At 40.0% G+C, this 27043-nt stretch overlaps 1 protein-coding gene across 3 annotated transcripts in view; it reads left to right on the top strand.

Moving 5' to 3' along the window:
- LOC121321769 (C-terminal-binding protein 2-like) overlaps positions 1-27043 on the top strand; it is a 73360-nt gene that overhangs the window by 36366 nt on the left and 9951 nt on the right. Inside the window, exons 1-2 of one of the 3 annotated variants that reach the window (XM_041260928.1) lie at positions 2774-4614; positions 24608-24762. In XM_041260928.1, coding sequence (XP_041116862.1) covers positions 2838-4614; positions 24608-24762 — 1932 coding nt within the window. In that variant the 5' untranslated portion in view covers positions 2774-2837. Of the gene's footprint in view, positions 1-2773; positions 4615-18761; positions 19217-24607; positions 24763-27043 lie in introns of those variants that run through there. The other 2 variants (XM_041260930.1, XM_041260929.1) reach the window with 2 other exon arrangements.

A 27043-nucleotide genomic window follows, 5' to 3' on the forward strand; every position in this document is an offset into this window, starting at 1 on the left:
AAAGGGTTAACTTCACGAGAGCAAAACCACTCCTCAAAGGGTTACCCAAAATAATGCACTTTTAAGCTTATTATTATTATTATTATTATTATTATTATTATTATTATTATTATTATTATTATTGTTGTTATTATTATTATTATTATTATTATTATTATTATTATTATTATTATTATTATAATAATGATGGTGGTGGAGATTTATTATTTATATATTCAGTCCATCGATGATAAAGCCTCAGTCACAGATAGGTGCTGACAGCACAAACAGGCAACAGAGGTCCCATTGTATTACCTTTACACCATACATATTAAAAAAAAAAAAAAAATTGAAACATTTACAGTATTACTGTCTAAACCATAGAATATCATTAACAATAAATCTAAAAATAATTTCCAGACCAAATGAGTTATTACGTCTGTATTTCGTGGTGTCTTGGTTTTTATGCCTGTTGGGATGACGAGATCGTTGTCCGCTGCGTCCCTCTGGCTTACTAGAATTCTTGACAGGCATATCCACAACAGAGCAAACCGAATCCATTCTGACTGTGAAAGAAGCAGCTGATCAATTCTTCACTGCCAATTTTGAAATGAGGTTCAGGACCATCACGACAGATTTCAGCCAAGAAGAAAATAAATAACAGCTGAACCCCTTGTCCTTTAACACAGATATAGAAGGATAATACTTTATCATTTATCATACACTTAAACTATAAGAAAGATGACCAGATTGAACGTTTTGTTTAATGTCTTCAGCACTGATGGCTTTAATTTACCTAAGGACAATAGGTAATCTGATCAGCGTTTTCTGGACTGTGACCATACTGCCTTATTACCTGTCCCACGCTATTAAGGTGTTCTGTGACATCATAGAGAGCAAAGCAGTTAATGAAGAGAATCCAGTGAAATATTTCGATTTTTCTTGCCCATTTGTTTGCATTGTATCTTTAAAGAAGGCGATTGATCTATTATAAGTGGCTATATTTACTCATTAGTAATTACGTCTTCGAAACTTGGGAATATATATAGAATATTATATAATATATATATATATATATATATATATATATATATATATATATATATATATATATATATCAGAATATAATAACACTGAATTACACTTACAATATTTTGCTATAACAATATTGTAAAGAACATCTACAACAGGATCTCAAAGGTATATCTGGAATCCCAGTAAAGATAGATATGTAGATTGTGTCTAACCGTTGAACACAGTGGAACTGAGTAAACGAGCTGGGGACTTTTCTGAGTCATAATACATATGACATGTTTCATATGACAGTGAGTGATATTTAATATAGCGGAAGGCTTAATAACTGGGAGCACAACCCAACATAATACACGCAGCACCAGGACAAAATCTAATGATAATAGTGCATGCACTACAGTATTTGACCTAATTGGATGGATCTTCCACATCATGACAGTAGTGATTGTTAAGTGAACACTATTGGCCAGCTGGATTGAACCAATGATCTCGCAATCCCCTGGCACCTGTATCCTCAAGCACTGTGCTGTATATTTAACAGGAACCTGATTGTTGGCAACTGGTCATGTCAGTAATATACCTCAAAAAGGGTAGTTCTGAAATCAGGTCCTTATAATCTCACAGTATAGCACTGTTCTCACATTTGCTAGTGCTGTACAGTAGAGCACTTGGGCCTGTTTAACTGAACTCTCTTATGTCCCCGTTCTCTGACCCGCGCACAGGTCTTAAAGCTGCAAATTCCAGATTACATTTTAGCAATTTTCCTTTCAGAGATAATGAAAGGATTTGGGTACAGTGTCCAGATAACAGCAGGCTGGCCCAATCTATTCTGAGAAAGTTTATTCGGGGTGTGGTGGATGGTTTAAACTATAGAAAGCTTGCTGAAAAAAGAAAAACAAATGATATGTCTACTTCTCTTTTCGGTTTGCCTTTCTAGTAATATATTCTGATGAAACCCTTGCACATAAATGTGTTTTGACATCTTTTATTGCAGCTTGCCAGCTTACATTTGTACCGTGTCTTTTGGCTCTGTGTTCAGTGGATTAGCTTTCAATCAAGCTGGATTTAAAATGTGCTGACACAGAGCAATTCTTGTACAGTGTTTTTTAAATTTCCTGGATACTTATCGGTCTCTCCCTCTCTCTCTCCATCTTTTAATTGTGTCCTCTTCCTTTTTAAAAGACACACCATTGAAGCTCATGGATGATGATATGGAATTGCCATTTGTAAAATTGCGTTGTATGGAAGCAGGGAGAGGGGTGTTTGAGATCAGATGGGCGACAGCATTAGCATTACGCTTTATCTGGCTCAAGTGATGTCACAGGCAGCAGAAGAATTAATAAGGTTTTATTTAGCCCCTAATCCCTCATACCAATTGCCAAGCGAGTAAAATGTCCCAGAACGGAGAAGGCTAAACCACAGGATTAAAGTGTTGCAGCTCACTCCCTCCCCTCCCCTTTTTTATTTTTTGTTCCCTAAAGCTTTCAAGTGAAACATAAAAGGAGAGCATGTCATGCTGACCATCATGAAGTAGTAAGGCTGGATTTAAGGTGCGTTATGCGTGAGTATGTGTAGTGTTCTGTTTCCCTCTCACCATCTACTAATATTTCCAGAAAATGAATAATTCAAGGATTGCCTGGTAACAGGGAGATACTCGATAGCACCGCCTCTGGATAATAAAAGAAACCTGGAGATCAGGTGAAACAATACCTCAGTCTTCCACATTTTTTCCCTCTCCTTTTCTTTTGATGTAACTGTAACAGAAGACTTGAAAGAAAACACCCTGCTCTTTTTTTCTCTTTAAAGCTGTGTTCTTTTTCTCTTCAATGCCTGTTTCCAGTCAGCAATCCACAAGTATCGGGCGCTCTCAGAGCTGGGACGCTGCTGGGTGGCATGAGGGGAATTGGGAAGGGGAAAACAGCTACCAGTACAACCCCAGGGCACCAAGACGGAGAAACGGGGGAAACGGTGGTGGGGGCTGGGACGAGCCGCACCCAGAGTCACAGCGGAGCGAACTGGAGCGCAAGAGGGAACCTTATTCCTACCACGACTCTCTGTACGACCAGGGCTACCCTGAGAGGCATGAGCATCAGCTTGTGAGGAAGAGCTCAGTCCCGGACCTGAACAGCTACTACGAGAGGCAAGCAGACGCTGCCATGACGGGAAGGTGCTCCGTGCCTCCTCAGGATTACTACCACCATGACCCTGCAATAGCAGCCCAGCCACCTGAAGATCCTCGAGGCTTTTATAAGGGGGAGCAGCAAATGCTTAGCAGATCACCTGCGCATTATGGGATAACCAGTGGGGGACGACCAACTTGGGATCAAGGACAATCCAGGCCTCCCCCCACATCCCCAACGGCTCACGAGATGAGCCGAATGTACAGGGAATCTGCAGCCTCTAAGATGATATCAGACGGGCAGCACATACGGAGCAGGGACTCTTCTCTTACCAGGTACGGAGTAGAAACAGCAATTCCCAGGTACGGGGCCGAACCACCCCCTATGAGTGGCCGCTCTGTCTACAACGACGTCAATGGCCGTTACTTGGACTCCCAGCATGCCACAGCCACCTCCTTGGTGGTTGATCCAGCCAACCAGGCTATGGACGGCAACCTGGAGAACCATCATCGTGGGCTTGGGATGAGGCAGGAGGGCGCCAACTGTTATAGCTCAGCAGCCGGGCAGAAAATGGGTTACGATGGTTACGATGGCAGTGCTCAACACCCGCTACAGTCCACCAGAATGGGGGAATTGAAGAAAAACATGGATTCTGATTTTGTTGCTCTGCTACGGGCCGAGGGCCTCTCGGAGAGCACTATTAGCGGCCTCCTCCAGCAGGGCTTCGACTCGGCCGGCCTCCTGGCCATGATGGAGGAGAATGATGTGCGTTCAGTGGCGCCCAACCTCGGGCAAGCCCGCGTGCTGTCCCGCGTGGCTCACAACTACAAGATGGAGCTGCAGCGGCAGCACGAGGCTCCAGTTGGCGCACATCAGCGTGGGCGGACTCGCTCCAACAGCTTCAGCAGCCGCAACGACATCTACCACCAGCAGCAGCAGCAGCAGCAAAACATGGAACCCAGCGCCCTGCAGCAGGCGCCCATCTCCATGCAGCCTGCCTCATCCAGGATGGGGGAGGTCATTGGCAGGAGGCCCTCCAGCGCCCCCACTCAGCACTTGCTGGAAACCGCCACCTATGGCCCTGGGATGAGTGCGCGCACTCCTTTCCCGGCCAGTCCCGGCAGCTACAACAAACCCGTTTCCCAGAACCACCCCACGTCAGCCTATTCTGCCAACTCTGGGATCGCCATGACCACTACGCAGCATCCCAGCCTTCTGAGCTCGTCCCCAAAGACGGCGTACTCCACTAACTACACCATACCCATGGAGCTCATGAAGAGAGACCGCAGCCTGCCTGCCATGTCACCCATGCTCAGCCCTCACTGCAGCCCTCAGCCCCTCCGCAAGGGACCCCAGCAGGAGGCCACCCTGAAGCCCAGCGGCTCCACCCTCCAGGTGCAAAACGTTAACACTGCCAACCAGAACCTCACCCGGCGCACAGGGCCGCCAGTCATCATCTCCACAATGGCATCGCCTGACACAAGTAATTCGCTGTTTTAAGCTTTTCTGTCCCGTTTCTCTTTTTCTTTCTTTCTTTTTCGCACCTGATTGTGGTTTTGCACTCTTTTCTGTGTCCCAAATGTCTGTATTTCTGGCACTTTGTAAAAAAATTAAAAAAATGTATATGTGTGTGTGTGTGTGTGTATATATATACATACCATATTACTTGGCATCACCACGTTTATTTTAAATTGATCAAAATGACGGCGGTGCTTAAAAGAGGGCGTCCTTTATACGAGGGCGACCTTTATTATTAATTCTACGATTTTCAAAAGCTGCAATATTTTATTACATGATTTATGACATTTTAGAAGTGTTGCGGTTGCTTATTTTCTGTATTACGGTAGCCTACCTTTATGTCGCAACATGTGTGGCTAACGTACTTTTTCTACAGTACTTTTATCGGTGACAGTTACCGAGAGCCTATTAGGTGGGAGTTGGAACGTCAGAGGAGAACTATACCAGCGAATCAGGAGTGTGTATTGGTTGTTAAGGGGTGGGACAATGCTGTTGTGGCAGTTACTATGTGTGTGTACATTAGTTTGTAATTTACGTGCTTGATTGAGGCTCCCGTCTCTTCGGGGGTGTTACATGCACATAGTCATTTATTTGTTTACTGTGTGTTTTTTTTAGCAGGGGGAGAAAAAAAATGCCTTAATGTTTCTTTATTGATAGCGCCGTTTATTCAAGGGCGGCCTCTATTATTATAAAGATGATATGTGACTGCACCGTCAATACAAGGGTGTCTTTAATTCAAGGGCGCCGCTAAATTGAAGTAATAGTATATATATATATATATATATATATATATATATATATATATATATATATATATAGATATAGATATAGATATAGATATAGATATAGATATAAAAATTATAGTTTATTTATTTATTATTTCATAGACCTACATACAAGTCAGACTGTTGATAGACACTCCTCCCCCTTGATCCAAATTATATCTTAAGGTTTTCTTTTTTTAACACTAATTTTATTATTTATTAGGGGTGGGCAATGATATGGACATTGTATATTGATTTCGTGCACGTATTTGATATCGATAATATTGAAGTCTTCCAAAACAGAAAAATCGATTAACACAATTGCAATATCAAACACGTATAGAGGTTAACAGATATTTACATATGAAAAGCAATAATTTGGTTTAACTTAGTGGTGTTTTGCTTCACAATATCCATGAAGAAAAACAAGGTATTTTTATATTGTTTTACTGTTAAACCATCAGCCACCTCAAAACCGAGATATTTCTATACTTCACTGCGCACAGACTAGGGGTGTTCATTTTCTAGCCAATCTTTAAGTAATTGAATCTTCAGCTGTTCTGCGTATAACTGCTGACTCACAACACCTCTAAAAGTATTAAGTACAGTGTCGTGCCGATCTTTGCATTATTTTGGGATGTGTTTTGATGTTTTAAAAGTAATTGCATTGATAATACCGAAAGTTCACATTAAAAATCTTTAATAGAGTTAGTAATAGCAAGAACAACATGCATTGAACCACTGACGCATGTGCATATCTCAAAATAATGGAATAAAATGGTTAAATAGTACATCAGTGCATGGCGTTTGCTTACGAGAGTGACCGTGATTGGTAAATGGGTTTGTTGTATCTTAATAATAAAATAAACGTGATTATGCTGCATTTGTATTTTTAGCAGTATTAACAATGTCTCTGCGAGCGAACATGAATAATATGGAAACTAGTATCGATATCGAATGAGCGATATCATATCAATATGTCTATTGGTGCCTGTCACTGTTATTTACCGCTTTAGACAGTACCTCTATATTACATACGATGACACTTTTTCTGGGCTCTCTTATTGTTTTATTATTCAGCGCAGCTGTCTCCATAGTCAGCTTTCTCTTGGCCTCGTTGTATATTTGAATGTAAATGTAATCTCCTTTTTAAAAAACTCATAATTTGTTCCAATATTGCAGTCCCTATTATTATATAGCTATGTTTTAAAAGAAAGTGACCTTAATATAATGACGAGCTGTCTATGAGATTAGTTTTGGCAGGTTCCCGTCGTATTGTTTCATATTAATCTAAATTCATATATCACACACCACAGCTGGATATATGTGAGCACAACATTCAATAGCAAGATCATTTTCAGTTTTGACCTTTCCACTACAGTATTAGTTACCATCCAAAGTGACGTATTTGTTACAACAGAGAGCCCTCTCCCTCCCATGGTTAATTTAGCAAGCAAGGTAGCCTGACCTGTTTTTTTTCAAATGCACAATAATAAGTAGAGTGCTACTGAAAAGTCAAAGACGAAGCACAGTGTTTGGGTGACATTTTGTGTGTTTTGCTGCCTGTTCAGTTAATATTTTTTTAAGTCTATATTGCCAGTGTTGCCAAGTCATGGCTTACTTTCTGCATATGCAATGGTTTCACGCTATTGCTAAGATTGGTATTTGATCTATTTTGTGTAGTTCTCTTTTAATTTGCTAATCAGGTGCCCCCCACCTGATTCTTCGTATTGTAGCTCCGTTTAGGAAGCCTGTCTTGGCCCGCAGCCTAATTCAGAGGTTCCCAAACTGTTGGCCGCAAAAGCAACCGCTTCCAAGCAAAATTCACTTGTGAGCAAAAGAATAAGGCTTTCTGAAGGGACTGGTGCTGTTCAGTAATTAAGCACCAGCTGTAGTAAAACGAGCAACAAACCGTTCCGAACATTTGACAGTTTTATTAGTTTTTTGAATGACCACCTGACCTTTGGCTGGCACGGCCGGTTTCACTGACCTCTACAGACCCCTGTGTAGCAGTGATCTTGGACTGCCTTACCTCAGGGAAATGAGGCAGTTTTAGATTACTGCATGAATAAATACAATTACAGGGACATAAAAAGGTGTGCTCAGTAAAACAAAAGAAACTGTTCTGCAGTAACTAATAAAGATCTGCATTGTATATGCAAACCTGTCAGCTTTTGAAAATACAAAATTGAGAGTGGGGGGGTGCAATCGGTGATACTTTTCTTTTACTATTTCTCCTATAGAGCAGGGGTTCAGGTGCGTGGCTAAGTATGTGAACTTGCCTCGCGCACTGCATGCCTGCCACACGACTCCACTGGGTCCTAAACCCTGCTATTACAGACGGTGATTGCAGTAGCCTTACACCAGCTGTGACTTTTGCATACTTTAAAGGTTTGCTGACATAAGGGGGTTTGATAGTACAGTTTTGAGGAGGATATGGGAGAAAATCTGACCCGGGAGATGTCCGGGAGAAGGGTCCAAAATACGTGAGACTCCAGGTGAATACGGGAGAGTTGACAGGCCTGTATATGTCTTAGAGACACACTCCAGTTATGTCTCATTTCCAAATGCTCTTAACCGGCACATCCCAGCTCTTGTGTTTGGGGTGTATCAGATTTAAAATTGCAGAACTCGCGGTGATGTTCCTGTAAGCTGCTTAGAGCCTAAATTATAGTTGGTGTGTTTCAGGTAATTTTATCTGTCATTTTATCTGTCTGTGTGAGGAGAGAGGAGTGAGCTTGCATGTGCGTTGGTTAGGCTACTCTGTGTCCTTATTCATAGCAATGTGATACATTCTCATATCACATCCATTGCTATACGTTTAAACCATAGATTGTTTCAATATTGTTCTAAGACATGCATTACAAAAAAAAAAAAGTTTAGTATTGAAGTACAAAACATGTGTCGCTGTAGCGTTCAAACTGATGCTAATGGGCTGCGGCAATCACTTGTGACAACAGATTTTTAATAAATAAAAATATCTTGCGTAATTGGTACAAATGTGTAAGTGTTTGTACAATAATACTGCGGGCATCTTAAAAGATTACATTCAGTAATCATTTCCTATGATAAACTACTGGGACATGTCTGTCACATGACTTTGTCATAACCCTTGTCACAACCTTCCCAGAATGCCTCAAGAAATACCGTCCCCAAGCTGTGACATTGCACCTGAGCAGTGGCGAATCAGGACTGATTGATTTACCCAGGTTATTGTGAACTACACGCGCAGTGGTTTGTTGAGTAATATCCGTATCAAAGCTGATGTTGGAAATTCAGTTTTATATAAGGATGGTTATTCTAAACATTGCACTTTAGGATGTGTAGTAGAGAGAGAGCTGTTCACAGAATCTGGAGCAGCATTGACTTTCAAAGGAATGCAACGTTTTGTTGCCCGCTGTGAATGTTTATAAAGCGAGCTGGGGCAGGTGTGTGACAGGCATTATACACATGGGGGCTATATACACAAACACATCAGCATCTTGACGGATTCTCAGAAAAACATGTTTTGTGACTGAGGACTTTTCAGCTTTTCCCCATAATAATGTCCGATGAATGTACTGTTTTGTTGTTGCTGTTGTTTCACGTTCCACTAACACCATTAACTCCTGGAAGAATTACTGATAGTGCAACCAATTATATATAATGTATAATGTGACTAAAATGCTTCTAATTTAATTAAACATAAACGAATAAATATAAACAAATGAATCTACCAAAGCAACCTTACTGTACGTATGCATGTAAACATAAAAAACAAAAAGTGAAGGATAGTTGAGACTTATTTTTTTGGTTGTTTTTGTCTCTGCTTGTGCTGAGCCTGTTTCATTTTCACCAAGGTCATGTGCCGCGTTTTTCACAAGTTAAACATCCTTTCAGCACAACAAACTCATTTGCATCAGCCTGACATTTGTTGCTTCAGTAATTTCATCTGATAATGGCCAGCTTACAAAGCAGATCTCAAAGCATATTCCTTAATTGTGTGTTGCTAGGCAACCTGGGTTTTGGTGGTAATCACAGAAAGATTATCTTCTCATTTAAGTAGCAGGGAAAGGTTTAGCAGGAGTGCATTGTGTTCAGGTATCTGCTTGTTTAGGGAGGACAGAGTTAGGTGATAAAATATTGAAGGAGCTGCATTGACGTGGCAGGGTGTGGGTCAGTTGACCTAGAAATCTCTTGGTCTAATGTTTGGGATGCACTAGGCTGTTAATTTGGATTCTGTTTTCAAACAGACTAATAATTCAGTTTGAAAATACATTTTCTTTGAACTTCTCCCTTTTTTGAAATGTCCCCTTTTGAAATTCCCCAGTATACACTGTGCTGTATCTTGTAATGATAATGCAAGTACATGCGAAATGGAATTATGGGGATAATGGCAGCCATTGTCGTACTGCCTTATAATTAGTTTTCCTTGCTTTAAAGGATTCAATTATACCGAGTTATCTCTGTGAGAAGGCATTAGATCACAGTTCCCTAACAGTTTTTAGCAGTTTTGTCTGTCGCTATAACAGAAACGTTAACACCATTACTTGACAGTTTCTTTTCAAACCACACTGGCATATGGCTCGTTTATATATTTTGCTTGCTTAGCAGAAGTACAGTCATTTTTATCTTGCCATGTCCGATTCCTTGGTTTTAAGTTTCTCAATGGTTATGTGCTGTTATATTTTATTAAAGGCCGTGCCACTGTACATACAGGGCACATTGATGTGAAAGGAACAGCTGTTCTCTATGTGGTCAGGCTCATCTCATTCTCCCCCTGCTCTCCGGTGTGGCGCTCATTAATATTATTATTAATGGGCTGAGTTTGAAATCACTGGCGTCAGTTTATCTAAACTCATTGTTGTATGTTTGGGTTTACATGGGCTATGGACGTGTCATTGAAATGCACAGGGATCAGCACAGGTAAGCATCACAGGAAGCTATTTATACCAAATATTATTTTACAACTGCTTCTACTAATCACTGCATGTTGAATTAATTCCTAGAAAGTTAGAAAGTGTTTTGAACCACAACAATACCCCTGACCCTCTTTAGAAAATGCAACATTGCTATAGTGTGCTTACTGTTCCAGTGCTTACTACAGCTTACTGGAGGGATAAAGCATTTTTACTGTTTCTTTTGAGGCAAATTATGCCTTAAGTACTGTAGCTAGTCCATATTGGGTTTGAGGGTTTTGTAGCCTCCAGAATCTCCGAGCTGGTACTTCATTAATTAATTAATAAATATGAAACACTGCTATTCACCCAGCTTTTGAAGTGCCACATCAGATGTGAAGTTATCATTTTTGTTTTTTTAAATTTAGTCGTCGCCATTGGTTTTTACCCCAGTTTTCTCCCCAACTTGAAATGCCCAATTATTATTTTTATCCCGGTTCACCGCTGCAACCCCCCGGGCGACTCGGGGAATGGAGGCTGGAACATGCTTCCTCCGAAACGTGTTCCTGCCAGTGCGTCATTTTGCACACTGCGAAGCCATCAGATCTACAGTGTCGGAGGACAACACAGATCTGAATGGCTCCACTGCAGACCCACAGGTGCCCTATCAGCCACAGGGGGCGCTGGTGCGCGGTGAACCATGGAGTGCCCTGCCCACCCTAATCCCTCCCTACCCGGGTGGCACTCAGCCAATTGTGCGCCGCCCCCTAGGAACCTCCAGTCACGATCAGCAATGACAGCCTGGATAGGGCACACTCAGGAGCCCTGTGAAGTATCATTTTTGACAAAAAAATCATTTCCCTCTGTCTGTGTGTGTTTTGGGGACGTGGGGCAGGCTCCTACTGAGATGTCTTTCTCTGCAACTAGGTAGAGTATTTTTAATCCGATGTTAGCTAAATATGACAGACTGCTTGTGTTTTCATGCATTTGGGTTATTAGACTTAAGGAGAGTACAGCATGAGGCTACTGCCAGTTTGGCAGGCAACAAGCAAACTGATTCCAGCATTGTGTTTGGTGCTTGTCTCTTAAACCTTAAAGAACGGAGCAAAAGCGAAAGAAACTTTGAAAACCTGTGGTGGGATTGTTCGTGGGCTGGTAAGGCATCAATCACTGGGTGTAATCAATGGCGATCTATTAGTAGCAGCTGTAAAATTGCGATTGAAGAAAATAGAGGTTGTGATTTCAAGTGTATCTGTTTGCAAATATATTGCTGTGCAGAGGGATTATTGCAGAGGCAATCTGAAAGACCATCTGGACTGAAAAAGCAGGCATGGGTTTAGGTTCTGTATGCTCACGACTTGTAAGGTAATAATTAGTATGATGATTCAGGAAATGCAGAACATGTCGATGCTTAGTGTGCGTGTGTGTGTGCGTGTGTTTTAAATATGACTGTAAAGAGAGCAAAAAAAGGTTCTACAAGCTGTGGATTCCCAGTAAAAAAAAATAAAAAGTGTGTACAGGTCAAGACCACTGTATGAGTCGCTGTGTACCTTTTTCAAAACTGCCTAAACTCAGACTTTTCTACTTTTGGGTTTGACTGTAGAACAGTGTACTGCAAAACTGCTACAACCTCATGCCTTAGAGGGTAACAGAGATCTGCAGATTGGAGCGCTTTGCAGTCTCTGTCAACCCACTGAACACACCCAGCTTGATTTGAATTGCACCCTTGTGTGTTCAGTGACCCGTATACTGTACCACTGCAAGCTTTTATGAGGCACCTATGCTCACAAGCATGCTGCTTTCTATCATCTACCGTGATAAAATGCTGATGAAAAAAATAATAATAATTAATAATAAAAATTATATATATAATGCATTTTTTTGTTGGTAAATATAAATCAGGAGCTGTCCTTTCCTCATAGCTCTCCCCATCTCCTTTTGTCTCTCATCTCATTTATTTTGCCAGGCAGGTCAGTTTAAATTATTCATCGGTGGAAAATGAAAACCTAGCGGATATTGAATTGCAATTTTGAAGTGTCAGGGTCAACCTTGTGTGCTTGCAATTGAACAGAAAGACAGTTAAAGAAGATATACCTTCTGGATTAATTTTGAGTCATCTTTTTTTTTTTTTTTAAGAATTTGTTTTATTTATTTATTTATTTAAAAACCAAAGCTTTTGTTTTTCAAAGGAATACTATTCAATAAGTCGTTTTCTCCACCGAGAAGGTGCTTACAACATAGCACAGATGTGGCTTCATAGTTACCTGTTATTTCAAAGCTAACCTCAGAAAACAGTATTGAGTTTTATTCTATGAAACCTTTTTTTGCTAAGGGGCTGTGAGCTGATTTCAGGGCTGGGGGGGCTCAGTTAAACTAGATAGCACTGACTCTGACCACAGATCCATACTTTGAGTTTCATCTGGTGCCAATTGTGACTCTACAAAGATCAAAGAAATTAAATAAAAACGTGTCCTTTTTTTTTACCCTTTTTATGAAAAGTTAAGAACAGGGGAGTCCAATCAGCCTGTCGAAAATCAGTATCTGAGTAACTCCAAAAGATAAGAATAAACACTGGCGTTATTGAAGAATCAATAGGTAACAATATGAACTATATTTCTTATATAAGTTATATATATATAAATATATATATATATATATATATATATATATATATATATATATATATATATATATATATATATATATATATTATATATACCCGGGTACCCTCAATATATCTTTCATATATAGGTGGCCCATGGCAGTTAAAGAGAAAGTAATTGCCTCACCCTGCTGCTCTCTTTTGCAATCAATTTACATTGCTTTTTTGTGGAAAAACGCAAGTTTCCATTTGTATAGTTCTAGAAAAACAAACATTTGCTGTAATTTGTAGTTAAGTGTTCTGACCACAAATATGAAAATAATTAAACAGTCAGGTCTTAAATAAACCCCAACGGCTCTGTTTTATTTGGAGGAGCGAAGTGAAAGGGGAACAGCATCTGCAGTTTGTTCTGCTTGCGTGACAGCCTGACACTACCAGACATATTTTAGCTCAAAGTCTGTGGGTCTTTTTCTTCATATCATGAATGCGATGGCTAGTAGTCTGAAGCGCAAATTACACTGGCATGCTTTTGATGTCATGTGCTGCAGCCATCCCAACTAAATACTGTCTATCTGTGCAAAACAAACCACATTTGCCTTTGAAGCATTTTTGGCATGCATGCATGTTTACGTCATGTTTACGTTTTATCAGTGGCGTCTCTTATCTTTAAACTTAAAAAAATTAGGCATTTGTTTAAATAAACCTTCAGAACAGTATAGGTTTGCCACTATTTCAAAACATGACTGGTACATATATTGTACTAAATATGCATACTGTTTTTCAAGGAAAACAGGTGCACAATTTTCTTGGGAAAATAGAACATTCTACATGTTTGTTAATATTGCATTTACTGAAGGTAGTGATGCTAAAATATTATTTCTGTTAATGAGTGGTGTATTATTATTAGTAGTAGTAGTATTATGCACACATTTTTTCTTTACTATTAGGTCACCTTTTACATTTACTTCTAATGAAATTCTTCCAAAAAGTTTTTCTTTTGATAGTCCTTGACAAAAGCCCACAGTAGTTAAAGTAGGTGACCCTTATAAACACAGGAGTGGTTTTGTATTGGGGATTATATACATATAAGTTGCTGTTTGTTCACTGGAGTGCAATAATGTTTACCTGTGTACAATCTGGTAACATTTTCCGATGTGTTTAGCCAAAGTAAATACGTTTTAATAATCGTTCTTCAGAAGTTCCCGGTGACTGCGCTGGGCTGGGTTTGACAAAACGTGGGTGGAAGTGGGTGACTGTAACAGTACTGCAGAGGGACTTAACATTTCCACATCTATTTGTGTTGAAATTTCATTCCGAAAAAAAAAGAAACAAATGGGGGCTGGAGTGAAGAAAATCCCATTTGAAGCTGTTCAGTCACACAAATTGAATCCATTCTGTAATTCTCCAAAAAGTATTCATCTCAACCCCAGTAGCCTCTCCACTAATCTTTCTAGAGCTTGCAGTTTAATTGGAGAAGACGGCTCTTCGTCTGTTATCTGGGTATAGCGTTATTTCAGTCATTTAGCAGAAATCCTTTTGCAGTTACTAATAACCTGCTCATGGAGCTCTTACAATGACAGGGTGATAATCACATTCAGTTGAACCCCCCCCCAAGATGTACCAAAGTTACATACAACCCCAAAAGTCTGTGTGTAGACAGTACTGTTCTGTAGTTTCAGAAATACTATTTTGATTAAAAAGCATGAAATCAGATTTTCAGGCTAAAAGCAGTAATCGTCATGCAGCAACTGCACTCCACTGCTTTATGAATACAGTCTCATAATCTTTTACCATCTGGAACCACATTCAGTAATGGAGATATTTTTAGTGCAGCACAATGACGACATCTAAAGGTGAGATAGCTAGATAAGGGCCATTCTTCTTTGTGCATAGTATTAGTTTTGGAATAGTTTCCCAGTAATTACACTTTTTTTTCTGTGCTTTACTTTTACTGGCTGTAAAAACAAGTGTAGCGTGCCTGTTGTGTGTTCAGTGTTGCTAGTGAAAACAAACAGCAGGGGTTTATTCTTCCACATTTAACTACTTTGACTGACTCTGTAAAACAACGTCTTGTTTATTCTCAAAACCGTTTGGAATTGCTTTGGGCACGTATTGAAAAATTAATTTAATGACTGCCAAAAAATCAAAAACCCCGAAACTTACAAATAATTGTTTAGAATTTTCAAGTCAAGCATTATAAAACAACCCCCACCCCACCCCCAAAAAAAAGTCTTAATAAGACACACATGGTTCTGAGCTGTCAAATTAAGTGGCCCACAATTTGCTCATTTGTCTCAAAATAGTGCACACCAATATATACAATAAAACTAGTCTTAATTAAACACACCTGGTGCTAGACTGGTTCTTAAAGCTACAGGATATAAAGTGGCTAAATAAACCAACCTCACCCCTTCTTGGTCTCCTGATCATCAAATACATCATAGCCAGAATAAATATAGGTGCCTTTATAGCAGTGGGGAAAAAAAACACATTCATTTGTGAACAATCTATGGTCAAGCATTGAGGTGCTTCTGTCATTCCTCACTTAACAAACAGGCTTGTGATTTTTTACTTTTGGAGAAGCAGCCGTTTTTGCTGTTGTGGTGTGTTCGACAGTGTGGAAGATGCTTTTTCCCCTTGAGCTTTGTGCTGTATCTTGTGTTTTGCAGAATTAAGAGCTTGCCAGAGGGTGTCCTATGCTCTTCCTACCAGCATTCAGTTAACGCTGTACTTTCAGTCTTCAAGGATTTTTGGAAAGAAAAACAGAAAACTGAGGGCATTTTATTAACAGTATGTACAGTCGGGTGTGCAGATCAATCATCTCTAGACTGCTATAAAGTTGAATTTTTTTTTGTGTGTGTTATTCAGCATGCAATGTATTTATTTTAATGTAAGTGGTCTACCACTGTAGCCTAGTGGATTTCTGTTGAATGAAAGACTTTCCCCTTAAAGGATTAAACAGCATATCTGCAGGAGGAAACACGAATGGGTTAACGCCTTTCCTTTTTGTGTTTGGAGCAGTGGGGGGTGGGCATCAGTCCTTGTGAGTATGGCATGGATGTACACTTGCCACCAAACAAACATAGGCTGGCTGGCATATTTCATACAACCGGCCAGGCCAGATGGCTGTTGTCACACAGAGAGAGAAAGTTCCAGGAACAGAACACGCACCACCCACTAAGACCCCACATCTGCAGTGGAGCTTTTGTGGCAGCAGTTGACCGGTTTATGATCTGCTGAGGTAATTCCCTTATTTATGCACAATCTGTAGCCCTCTGGGGTGAGGGTATAGCAGCCTTTTGTTTTATTAGAGGAGTGGTGGCAGAATTTATATTTTATTGATGTTAATAATAGTCTGTCACTCTTCACACTTCATCTTTTTTATTATTATATTCTTCTATGGAAATGAATTTTTTTTTTGTTTTTTTATGGATTTGGTTTTGATAATTGGCCTGTAAAGGATATGATGTAGCTGTAGTCATAGTTTATTAGTGGCTGCCAGCACAGGTGCAACTCAGTAGGGTAAGCACTAAAAACAGTGAGTGCCCCATAGACAAATATACAGCCAATAAAATAATAGATTCTCGATTTTTCTGCCCAGGAAAGTCCTGCTGTGATTTTGTATCTCGTTCCCAGTTGTGCAGCTGGTTTGGACAGAGTACATGAAGATGGAGCACCTGTCTCTGCGAGTGAACAATGCAGGTTAACTGAGCTGGGCTTTTGTTCCTACCATTAGGCTACAGTGCCTCCTGTTGTGTTTTATAGATTTACTACACAAAAAGGGAAAGAGCGTTCGCTTTCAATGGGAAACTACACTAGCCGGCAAGTTGTTTAATTCAGTTGAAGTAAAGAAAGTGATTGGCAGGCAGATGGAATTATTTATTTATTTATTTATTTTTTAGTGAAATGTTATTTCATTCATACCCAGCTGTTACTATGACTGCTGCAACATTATTGAAATAGTGTAGCAGATTGTACTGGGTGACTACAAGAACTGGCATGGCCAAATAGTGTTGCTTACTGCACTGTATGTGCAGAAAAAACCATCCAGATGCCAAACTGAAGGACAACATTCATCAAGAGGCGTTATATCACGCCCCAGACATTTTTAATCCTCTTAAGGATGGGGGTCGTAGTATAAATAAATGTGATCTTACTCAGCCATTATTCTAGTTCAATTAACAGGACAAGAGTCCCAAAGATTTGGAGTTACAATGTCCACGCCAGCAGTAAAAAAGTGACCAGATGACTTTACTGTATATCCATCCCTTTCATGTCAGTGAATACATTTCGAATTGCTATGTAATAATACATTTAGAATATAACTTTAACATGCATGGTTTAACATGCATGGCTGGGCTACATTGGGTTGCATCCCAGCACTGTATAGAAAACTATTACCTGAGCATAACGAGCAGCGATTCTCCTTACGGTTGTACAGCTGTGTGCGAAATATTCTTAAAAATCAGGGGGAGCATTCTTCTCTCTGGGAACTCTGCGCGGCGAGACCTCAGAAACCCTTTCATGGTAAGATTGAATTATTTTTGAAGTTGCTTAGAGAACTATTTACCGCCAGTGAAATGATTTGCTGTTGTTTTTATAGTTTGCGGCATTGGAAGTGCAAGGGGGGAGCTTTGGATGTTAAATGGACCCCATCTCCTCTTGCTTGAGACAGCTGAGCTGCTGCATATTGATCTGATAGCACTTTAAAAAAAACAAAAAAAAAACATCAGCGGCTGCAATCAGAGTTAAATCCGCTGCTCTTCCCATAGGAGCAGTACAGAAATGAAATGGACCAGAGCCTCAGGATCAATTGATCTCTGTTGAGCAGGGGAGCTGGCAGTGACACTTACTTGGCATTTATATTAAACTCAATGCAGTTATATACTGAGTCAAGCTGGATACCCTTTTAACAAGCCAAGACCTCTGAATGTACGTTTGACATTTGCCTGTAACAGGTCGTTCTTGGTAATCTTTTAATTCTTCGCTTGGTAACTCTTAAAGGCAACGTAAGTTCCACGGCGACATCCACAGCTGCTGCAGCTTGGCTTAACGGTTGGACGGTAATGGTGAAGCAGACAGTAAATCTTGCAGCAGAAGAGCGAGCTCCACATCTACAGCTATGAACAAAAGTTTTACAGCACCAAGAATTTTTAGATTGAGGCATTATAAAAAAAAATTTAAAAACACTATCTGTGAACATAATTGAGATTTTTTTATTTAACATCATGTAATTAAAGAAAATACAAAATTACATTGGAAAAGTCTACCGGAAGACATAATAGCCGTGCAGCATTCAATGTTAGATTTTGAAATGTTTGAACTTTTTATTTTCAATTTTTGTCAACACACACACACACACACACACACACACACACACACACACACACACACACACACACACACACGTAAAGTGCCCGGCCAGGCCACAGGGGTCGCTTATGACCATAGTTCCTTTTAAATTAAAACGGAGTATGAGATTTAAATCCGAATTTCATCAAAGAAGACTAAAATGAAAATATACCCTATTGTATATTTATCAGAACATTTTGATAAAAGCATCCCTAATTAACAAGTTATGCAGACCATTGGCAATACAACAGTGTACTCGAGGAACATGGCAGTTTCATTTTGAAAGGGTGTGAGTGGAAGAGGGAGGGAGGGAGGGAAAAAGGGGGCTGGCATTCTTAAAATGCTGCGGAGGCCAGATTAGAATGAAGAAAAAAAGGGCAGGAAAAATGTGCAGTGCATCAGGGAAGGAAATGGAACTGTGACATGTACAAGCCCTTTGGAGAACAGACAGTATTTTGGCTTGCACTCACATGTTTTTTTTTTTTTTTTTTTTTTTTTTAACACAGGGGCTGGGAAAGAAGAAAGACTGTCATTAGTTAAAAAGCTTTAGCCAAGTCAGGAGGGAGTGTTTTAAAGAGTTTGAGATTGAGCTGGATGGAGGGGTCTGCTAGAACAGTCGTAGCAACGCAGCGCGGGCTAATCTTCAGGAGCAGATAAAGAACAAAAGGGTTGTTTTTTCTGTTCCCCCGCCACCTTCGATTTTTTTGGTTTTTGTTTTGCCTTCCTTCTCAAAGGGGCGTTTGTCTCAGGATGGTGCAGCTGGAGGAATTACGGCAGCGTGTTTGGAGGTACCTCTCGTAGCCAGAGGGGACTTGTGTGTAAAAAAAAAAAAAAAAGAGGGAGAGGAGGGGACTGGTACAGTCTGAAAATCTTGTCTCCTTTCTTCCTCTTTTTTCCCCTCTTTTTTTTTTGTTTTGTTTGGCTGACATGTGCGGTTCGTAATCAGAAGAATGTGGAGACAACATTTTCCAGGCAAGGGGGCACATTTCCTGTTTCTTTTCTGTTTGTTTAATAAAATATGGCATGGGTTTTCAACCCCGCTTGTGGCAGCTGCTTTTTTTTTGGGGGGGGGGGGGGGTTGTGAATTTATTTGAGAGAGAGAGAGAGGCTAGTTGATGTACTTTTTTATATACTGCTCTACTGCCAGGACTATGTTTTCAGTGTTTTTTTCTCAAAGCTCTGTAACGTAGGCAACAGAGATTAATAAGAATTAAGTCCAGTGTTATCCTGCTGCTGCTGCTGCTGCCTGCTTTTGTTTCTGCCCTCTGCATTGTAGCGAGCCTGAGCTTCAGCGGTCAGCACAAAGGCTGCCATTTAGCAGGGAGCACTCTAATTTTCTAGGCAGGGGTGCCATTGGAGTGGCGCACAGCTGGGTGGCAACAGGGGTGGAGCAGTGCAAGGGAGGATAAGCAGGCCTTGTGTGCTTAGGGGGGTGGGGTTGGGAACCCAAAACAAAAGAAGCTTATACTATTATATATGCTTACACTCTCTCTCGCAGTAACACTGTGTGTGTGAATTTAGAACGGGGTGGAGCAGAAATTCAATACCTTTTGGGCAGGGTAATGTTCCATAAAGGGAGATGCATTTTTAAATTAAAAAAAAAAAAAGACTTAGTGTTAATCCAGTGCTATGGTTTACTATACTTTGCGGCAGTAAGTTCTGACTAGTTCTTGGGCACCTCTTTGGAAGCATTAGAAGGTAGTGTATTACAGAGGTAGCCAGCAGTTTAAGCTTTTAGCTTTCACTTATTGTAAGACCCCTGTAAAAGATTACTTTTATCAGACTCCTACTGTTACCAAGTTTTTTGGGAATCTATTGGACTGTCCTGACGTTAGAAACAGCAAAGGCATCTTTCGGTGTGTTTTTGTTGCAAGGCAATGGAAACATGTGCTGTTTCTAAGGGAGAGGCTGGTTTTCCACCCGCAGGAAGGGTTGAGAAAACAGCACGAATAAGGCCACTTTTAACCAGAATTTAACGTCATTACATTTCCCTCATGACCTTTTATTTATATATATATATATATATATATATATATATATATATATATATATATATATATATATATATATATATATATATATATATATATATAATTTTTTGTTCGGTCAGAATGTAATTTAGCTGGTTTGAACATTACTAAGTATACTGCGCAAATCCTATTTAACTGTGTTCAAGCTATTCATTTTCTCTTACGCCTTGACAAAAAACATAGAGATCCCAGGAGTGCCTACAAATGTGGCACTTTCATTTTCACTGCTATCTCGAGAACCGCTTGTCCAGCTGTGCTGGAATTTGATGTGGCAAATCTTTCTGCAAGTCTTTGAATATATCAGAATTGTGTTCTGATTTGCAGTTCTGGTGCGAGTTATAGTGTATCTTTAGAACTGCATGTGTGAGTTTTAGGAACCTTTGCATGGAAGTGATTCCCCAGTGAGCTACAGTATGGGTTCATAATCCAGATGCCAGATTGGCTTATCTACTCATTGCTAGGAAAATTGGCATGGACATTTGATATGGCAAGCATTAAATAAAAGTAATGTGCTTGGCAGAGATAAGTTACTGACATGTGTAAAGCAAGGGTTGAAGTGTGCATATTTACCATGGCAAAAAAAAAAATTCACATTTCTCACTTTTTTTCTGAAACTAATTGTCCTTTGAGAGGTAATGATGGCTGCACTACTGTAACATCAAGTACACCAATCTCAAGTACTAATTCTGATAATTTATTAACACACACATATTGCAGCTTTCAGATCTACCCAATATTAGAAACGAAATGAAAGAGAGCTGCTGGTAATATTTCATGTAAAACACAAATGCCTCGAGAGAGAGGGATAGAAATAATTACACAGGCCTGTGCTGGAGGTCACAGCTCAGACATTGGAATCAGACCGAGATTGTCTTCTGCCAAAAGGAGCTGAATGTACAAAACTAAACAGAAAAAAGAACTTAGGTTTAACATCCTAGCAGGGATAGAAATGGGACTCCTATTGCATAGCAGTTTCACCCATTCAAGGATTTACTTTGAGCTTGATTAACCCCAGTATATAGGTAACATGCTGAGGTGTATCTCATTAAACTTGCAGTAAAACTGGGAATTAATCAAACCGCTATTCAATGGGAGGCTTATTTCTATCCCTGCATCCTCAGATGTTTTAGTGGTTAAATACATAGCCCCTTTTAGATAGATACAGTACATTGTCATGTAGTAGATGCATGTTTCTCAAGCACACAGTGTTGATGGAGCCTGCATTCTTCAGGTCACAGTGGTGATTGTGTTCCATTAATGCACTGTTCTGCCCTTCAGTGAGTGTATGTTTTAAATATGTTACAGCCAAAGGCATGGAGTCATAATCCGTGTGAGTTTGTGTGTATAATATCATTGTTGAATTTGCCTTAACTTTTCAAAGTTGTCAGTCTTTTTGAATTTTAAGAAATAGAGTAAGTTATATGAAACACCCAAAAGCGTGAATCAGGGAGTGTAATTCTTGTGGGAATTTTTTCTGTGGCCATGAGATCAACTGTTTATTCCTGGATGTGACATCAGAGAGCTACAGTTTATGAACTGAAGTGGGCTGCAGTGGGTTTTGCTGTAAGCTTGAGCTTTTAGTATGCTTGGTAGCGCTTTATACTAAAATATTTAATTACCTTTTTTTCTCAGTGTTTACCACTAATAAGTCAGCGCTGAATAAGTGACGATTGGAATGAGGGTTATACAAAAAAAAGAAAAGCCTTATGATTTTGTAACAATGAGAATTACCAGCTACTACAGTAGAGAATTGGGTTTTTAAAGAGTCTCAGATTGTAGCTGCATTTGTTACAGTGTTGTGCATCTGCATTACAATTAACCCTCACAGATTATGCTGTGGGATGCATCACAGCGTTCCTATCAGACTTGCAGATTCTTTGATAAAGGTCTTGAATGCATGTATCCTTCTAAGGCAGGATCTCCAAGTCAAAGTCTAAAGACCCTGCCAGCAGCGATGAAGGATGCAAGGATATCCCAAAGCAGCTGCAGCATAGAAAGCACTGGGCATTGATTGCCATCTTCATGGTTGACAGCTTTATTCTTTTGCATATACAGCATGTGACAATGTTGCCCCTTCTCTGACCTTCCCATAATCTCGGGCTAACATCTGAAAAGCAACCCCATCTCTACGCTGAGTTCTGTCACAACCTGACTTGCAAACCAGTCATGTGGAGAGACCTGTGCATTGTGCCACTCTGTAGAGTCAGATCTGTTGCCAGTATAATAAATAAACCTGTGGGGCATTGCAATATGCTGTAGAATGTAATATGCAGGTTGCACTCTATGAGCCTGCCAGGGACCCGACAGCTGCCAAATGTTGCCATAGAAAACTCTGTTTGCATGGATGAGGTGGTGGGAAGTATGATGGCGAGTTCAAGGTTCTACTTCCAGCCCTGAGACTGCTTACTTGACCTTGTTCTTCCATAAACCTGACTTGCTGGAAGAAAAATGGTTGCATCGCTCTTAATAAATATAGTAATATGGACTGGAGAGGAGGCGTATAGTGGAAAACTAAGGCCCCCAAGGGAAGAACTATAGTCTCTGGAGGTAACGATAGTTCTTCCCAAGGGGATTTTAGTTTCCTACCATGTGCTGAGGTCTGCAGTCCATATTTCTTTAATGAATCACTCAAGACAGTATTGTTTTTGAAGTCCACAGTGCGTAGTTACTAAAGTTTTTTTGTCACAGAATTGTCCGTCTGGCTTTCTCACTGCGGCATAGGTTCTTGAAGGAGTCCGTTGAGTTTATGAATGTCGTGTTTATTTACATCGTCAAGTTGTTTGAATTTTAGGAAGTCAGAAAGCACTGAAAGTGAAGCTTTTATTATTATTTTAGTGTTTACAGCATCTTTGTAGTAATTTTATAATTCATTTTCTGTTGTCCACCATTTTGCTTTGTTGTGTGACGAGAGGAAGAAAGCTGGGCGTGATGATGTAATTTGAGGGAGTTTATGAAAAAAAAAACTATTGACCTTAAACAGTGTCACAAGGGCAGTAGTTGGATCTATTTTTGCTCATGTGATGAGGTTTTAAATAATCTCATGCCAGAATTCCTAAGGACTGATTCATATAAGTGACGTAATCTGGATATTGCCACTTACTGCAGTTTTTTTGCAACATAATGGTGGTATTTTTTTTTTTTTTAAATATATTTTAATGAAACATCATATCAGAAGGCAAACAAAAGCCTGAGGTTATAAGCTCCAGCAGAGCCCCAGATGCCACTGCTCAAAATATAGTATTTTATAATCCTGCCTAAGCCAGTTAAGTAATCACCATGACAACTGAGGCAAAGGAGCACTGTGCTGGCAGTTCCGTTGCTCTTGTTCTTTTTTCTGCTGTTATGGTACAGCTGAAGGTTTTCTCTTTTACTTCTGCCCTCTAAACCTCGTATTGTATCTCCTTCCACATCTGAACTCCCCTCTGGTGACCCCTGCTGGGGGGAGGTGGGATTAGAGCAGTGGAATATACTGAATCCATGGAGAATATGCCCTCCGAAGCTGGCGCTTCCTGTATGAGGTGATTTGCATCCATAGGAAATCAGTCCACTTAAGTGATCTCCTCCACGGGTCTAATAATGTTAATCAAGCTTCAGAATGTGGATTGGTTTTTCTTTACTGTTCTAACATGCGGAGGATAATAAATTAATGCAAGTCTAGGGAGCTGAGATGTATAATATGATAGCAATGATACCTCCTTGTGGTACAGTATAGTCAGTTGGGACTGAAATGTGTTTGTACATTGGAAGGGAAAAATGTGACCATTATTCTTTTCTGTGGAGTGGCTTTCCAACGCGGCAGTGTATTTAGATTGTAATAGAACTCATAAACGAGCAGATTACTCAGTTTGGTGACAAAGAGATTATAAAGAGACCGGGATCATTATTCATTAAAACTGGTGTCAAGTCTGCTTGCCGACCACAGCACTGCCACTGTACTGTACCGGAAGTCTTTGTCCAGTTGATTGGTTTATCATTGCTTCACGGTAACATCTGGACAGTCAGTGCTCCAGATGTTGACCTAAAATATAAAACTCCTTCTCGAGAGATTAGTGTTCTGAAAAGGAGAATTTTTTTTTTTTTTCTGGCCAAAAGTTTTCACTATAATGGAAGCCTGTTGGCTATAGAGATATGAGTGGAGCTGTGGTCTTGTGGTTACTTTTGGGAAGCACTGTAGAATTTATTTATTACTTTGTGCATTTTCTCCAGTTTAAAATCAAACTTAATTTGCACTCAGTCGTGAAAACTGAGTAAAATGAATGAAACTAGCACCTAGGAAGGGCAGTGTTTCTTCAGTGTACTAACCCCCTCCCCCACCCACCATCTTGCTGCGCAGGTATCCGCCCCCAGATCATGAACGGCCCCATGCACCCCAGGCCCCTGGTGGCGCTGTTGGACGGGAGGGACTGTACGGTGGAGATGCCCATTCTCAAAGACCTGGCAACGGTAGCCTTCTGTGATGCCCAGTCCACACAGGAGATCCACGAAAAGGTTGGTACAGATACAAAAAAAAAAAATTAAAAATGAGATTCATCAAATTTTACCGTGGTGGTTCAATGTGGGCAATAACCCTTACACTATCGGTGCACTAGAGCAGACATTTTGAGAAAAACTTTGAAACAGACTTTAAAGTTATGAATGCAAAAAGTTGTCAGGGTGATAACAATGAAAAGAAAAATGACAGGTACGTTATTTAAACAGTTGCAGCAACACGTGGGAACGTGGAACGCTGTATTTTTCGGAACCCCACTACTTACTCTTTAAACTCCTAGTTTAAATAAAGTGGATTTTATTAGGAGTTAATGTCGCTGAGTGCCAAGGTGCAGCAGCCCTACCAGAAGCATTATCATAATAGAGAGCCTCATAATGAGAGAGGAATGTAATTACATTTTGCTAGCTTACATCAGCCCTTTATTGCTTTTTGTACAGCAGTACAGCAGCACTGAATACATGTGCTGCAGAATAGAGGATACTTCTGCAGAGCCTGCTTTCAACAGAAAAATCACCTGGTCATCACGTGTCAATCCCTATATATCCAAAAGAGCATGGGCCCCAGCAAGCATTTGCAAAATATTTTTTATGTAGACCAGACACGCACAGATTATAGCATCTGGATGGGTTAAGAAATCTTTGCACACAATCTTTTTCTCTCTGTTTTAATTCCACAAAGATCATCATAAATGAACTTTAAAAAAAAAACTGATTTTTACAGTACAGCATACCATTATCCTTTTACTCCCCATATCTATGAACGTTAGTCACTAATGGACACATTGTATGTTGAAGCTAAGCGTATGTCTTTCATAAAAAGGGAGAACTACTCCAGTGATAAATCTCTTTATATGTCAATCATATAGGACTGGAACGACAGGAAGTGTAATACTGTATGATGACGGGACTCAGTCGCAGGTCTCGCCAACGTAAAAAGGACGGCTTTAATGGGGGGAAAGGAATCACTGGATGAATGGGAAGGCTGCTGTCTCTGTCTGTCAGTCTGCATGAGCAGATATATTTTGAAGCAAGGGCAAAGTTTGCTGTGGGGATCTGAAAGCAAGGTCAGATCTTGATTAAATGATCAAACGGCAATTCACTGCAACCCAGAACCACTCCAAATGAGGGCAAACATCATTAGAAAGTAAGAGACGGGCCACTTTAGCTGTCTTTACCTGCAACTCGGTTTACACAATGAGGGCAGTGTTGTGTTGTGTGTTTTTTTTTTTTTTTTATAGGAACAAATGAGAACACGCTTTTCACTATGAGGGATACAGCAGTAGGCTTGACTTGTTCAAAGTAAGCCCACTGAGTTTCCTAAGATGTATGCTATTGGCAAGCGACTCTTCTTAGGGGGTGTTTAGGAAAAAGAAGCCAGCTTAAGCTACAAAACATCATAAAAAGATTTGCTCAGAATTTCCATTCAGTAGAACACGGCTTTCAGAAATGTTATTTCTCTTGTGAAACATTTCACAGCATCGGACATGATTCACAGAGGGATTCTTTGTCAACAGTAAATCTTGGCTTTTGGCAAATCACATAAGCAATAGAATAAATGTGAAGAAGCGCTTTAACCTTGAATTAGCATCCACCAGGAATTCCTGTGCCACTATTCTAATAAAAGCTTATAGAAGTTCAGATAATCATTTTGAGTTTTATATATGTCTTGAAGTGCTTCTATGATTTAATAATGCCTGGTTAGAACCTTTTTTGCAAAAGATGTTGCAAGTCTATCGAGGACATGTGCAGGAACCTGTCTATACGTACATAGATCACACTTTTACTGGTTATTGATGGAATTGAGACCCGGCTTAGCACATGCGTAAAGAACCTTGGTACTATTTTTGATCCACATTTGGCTTTTGAAGAGCATATTCACAATGTTACTAAGGTGTCTTTTTCACATCTGTGGAATATTGCTGGTATTCGCAATTGTCTTCCTGAGCCAGATGCAAAGCAGCTTATACATGCTTTTGTTTTTCCTGTATAGACTATTGCAATGCTTTGCTCGCAGGAAAAACATTCTTAATATGTCCAGAACTCAGCAGCCTGCATTCTAACTAAAACAAATTCTTATGATCACATCACACTAGTTTGAGCTTCCCTGCATTGGCTTCCAGTGGAGTTCAGAGTGAAATTTAAAATCCTACTATTAACGTTTAAAGCGCTGCATGGGTTAGCATCTAAAACTACATCTGTGACCTTCTTTCGCCATGTACTCCTATGCGTAGCCTTCGATCTTTTGCCTACCATCAGTACCTAGAACTAAGCAGCGTTCTTC

This window comes from Polyodon spathula, chromosome 10, assembly GCF_017654505.1.
Source record: "Polyodon spathula isolate WHYD16114869_AA chromosome 10, ASM1765450v1, whole genome shotgun sequence".
In the NCBI taxonomy this organism is placed as follows: Eukaryota; Metazoa; Chordata; class Actinopteri; order Acipenseriformes; family Polyodontidae; genus Polyodon; species Polyodon spathula.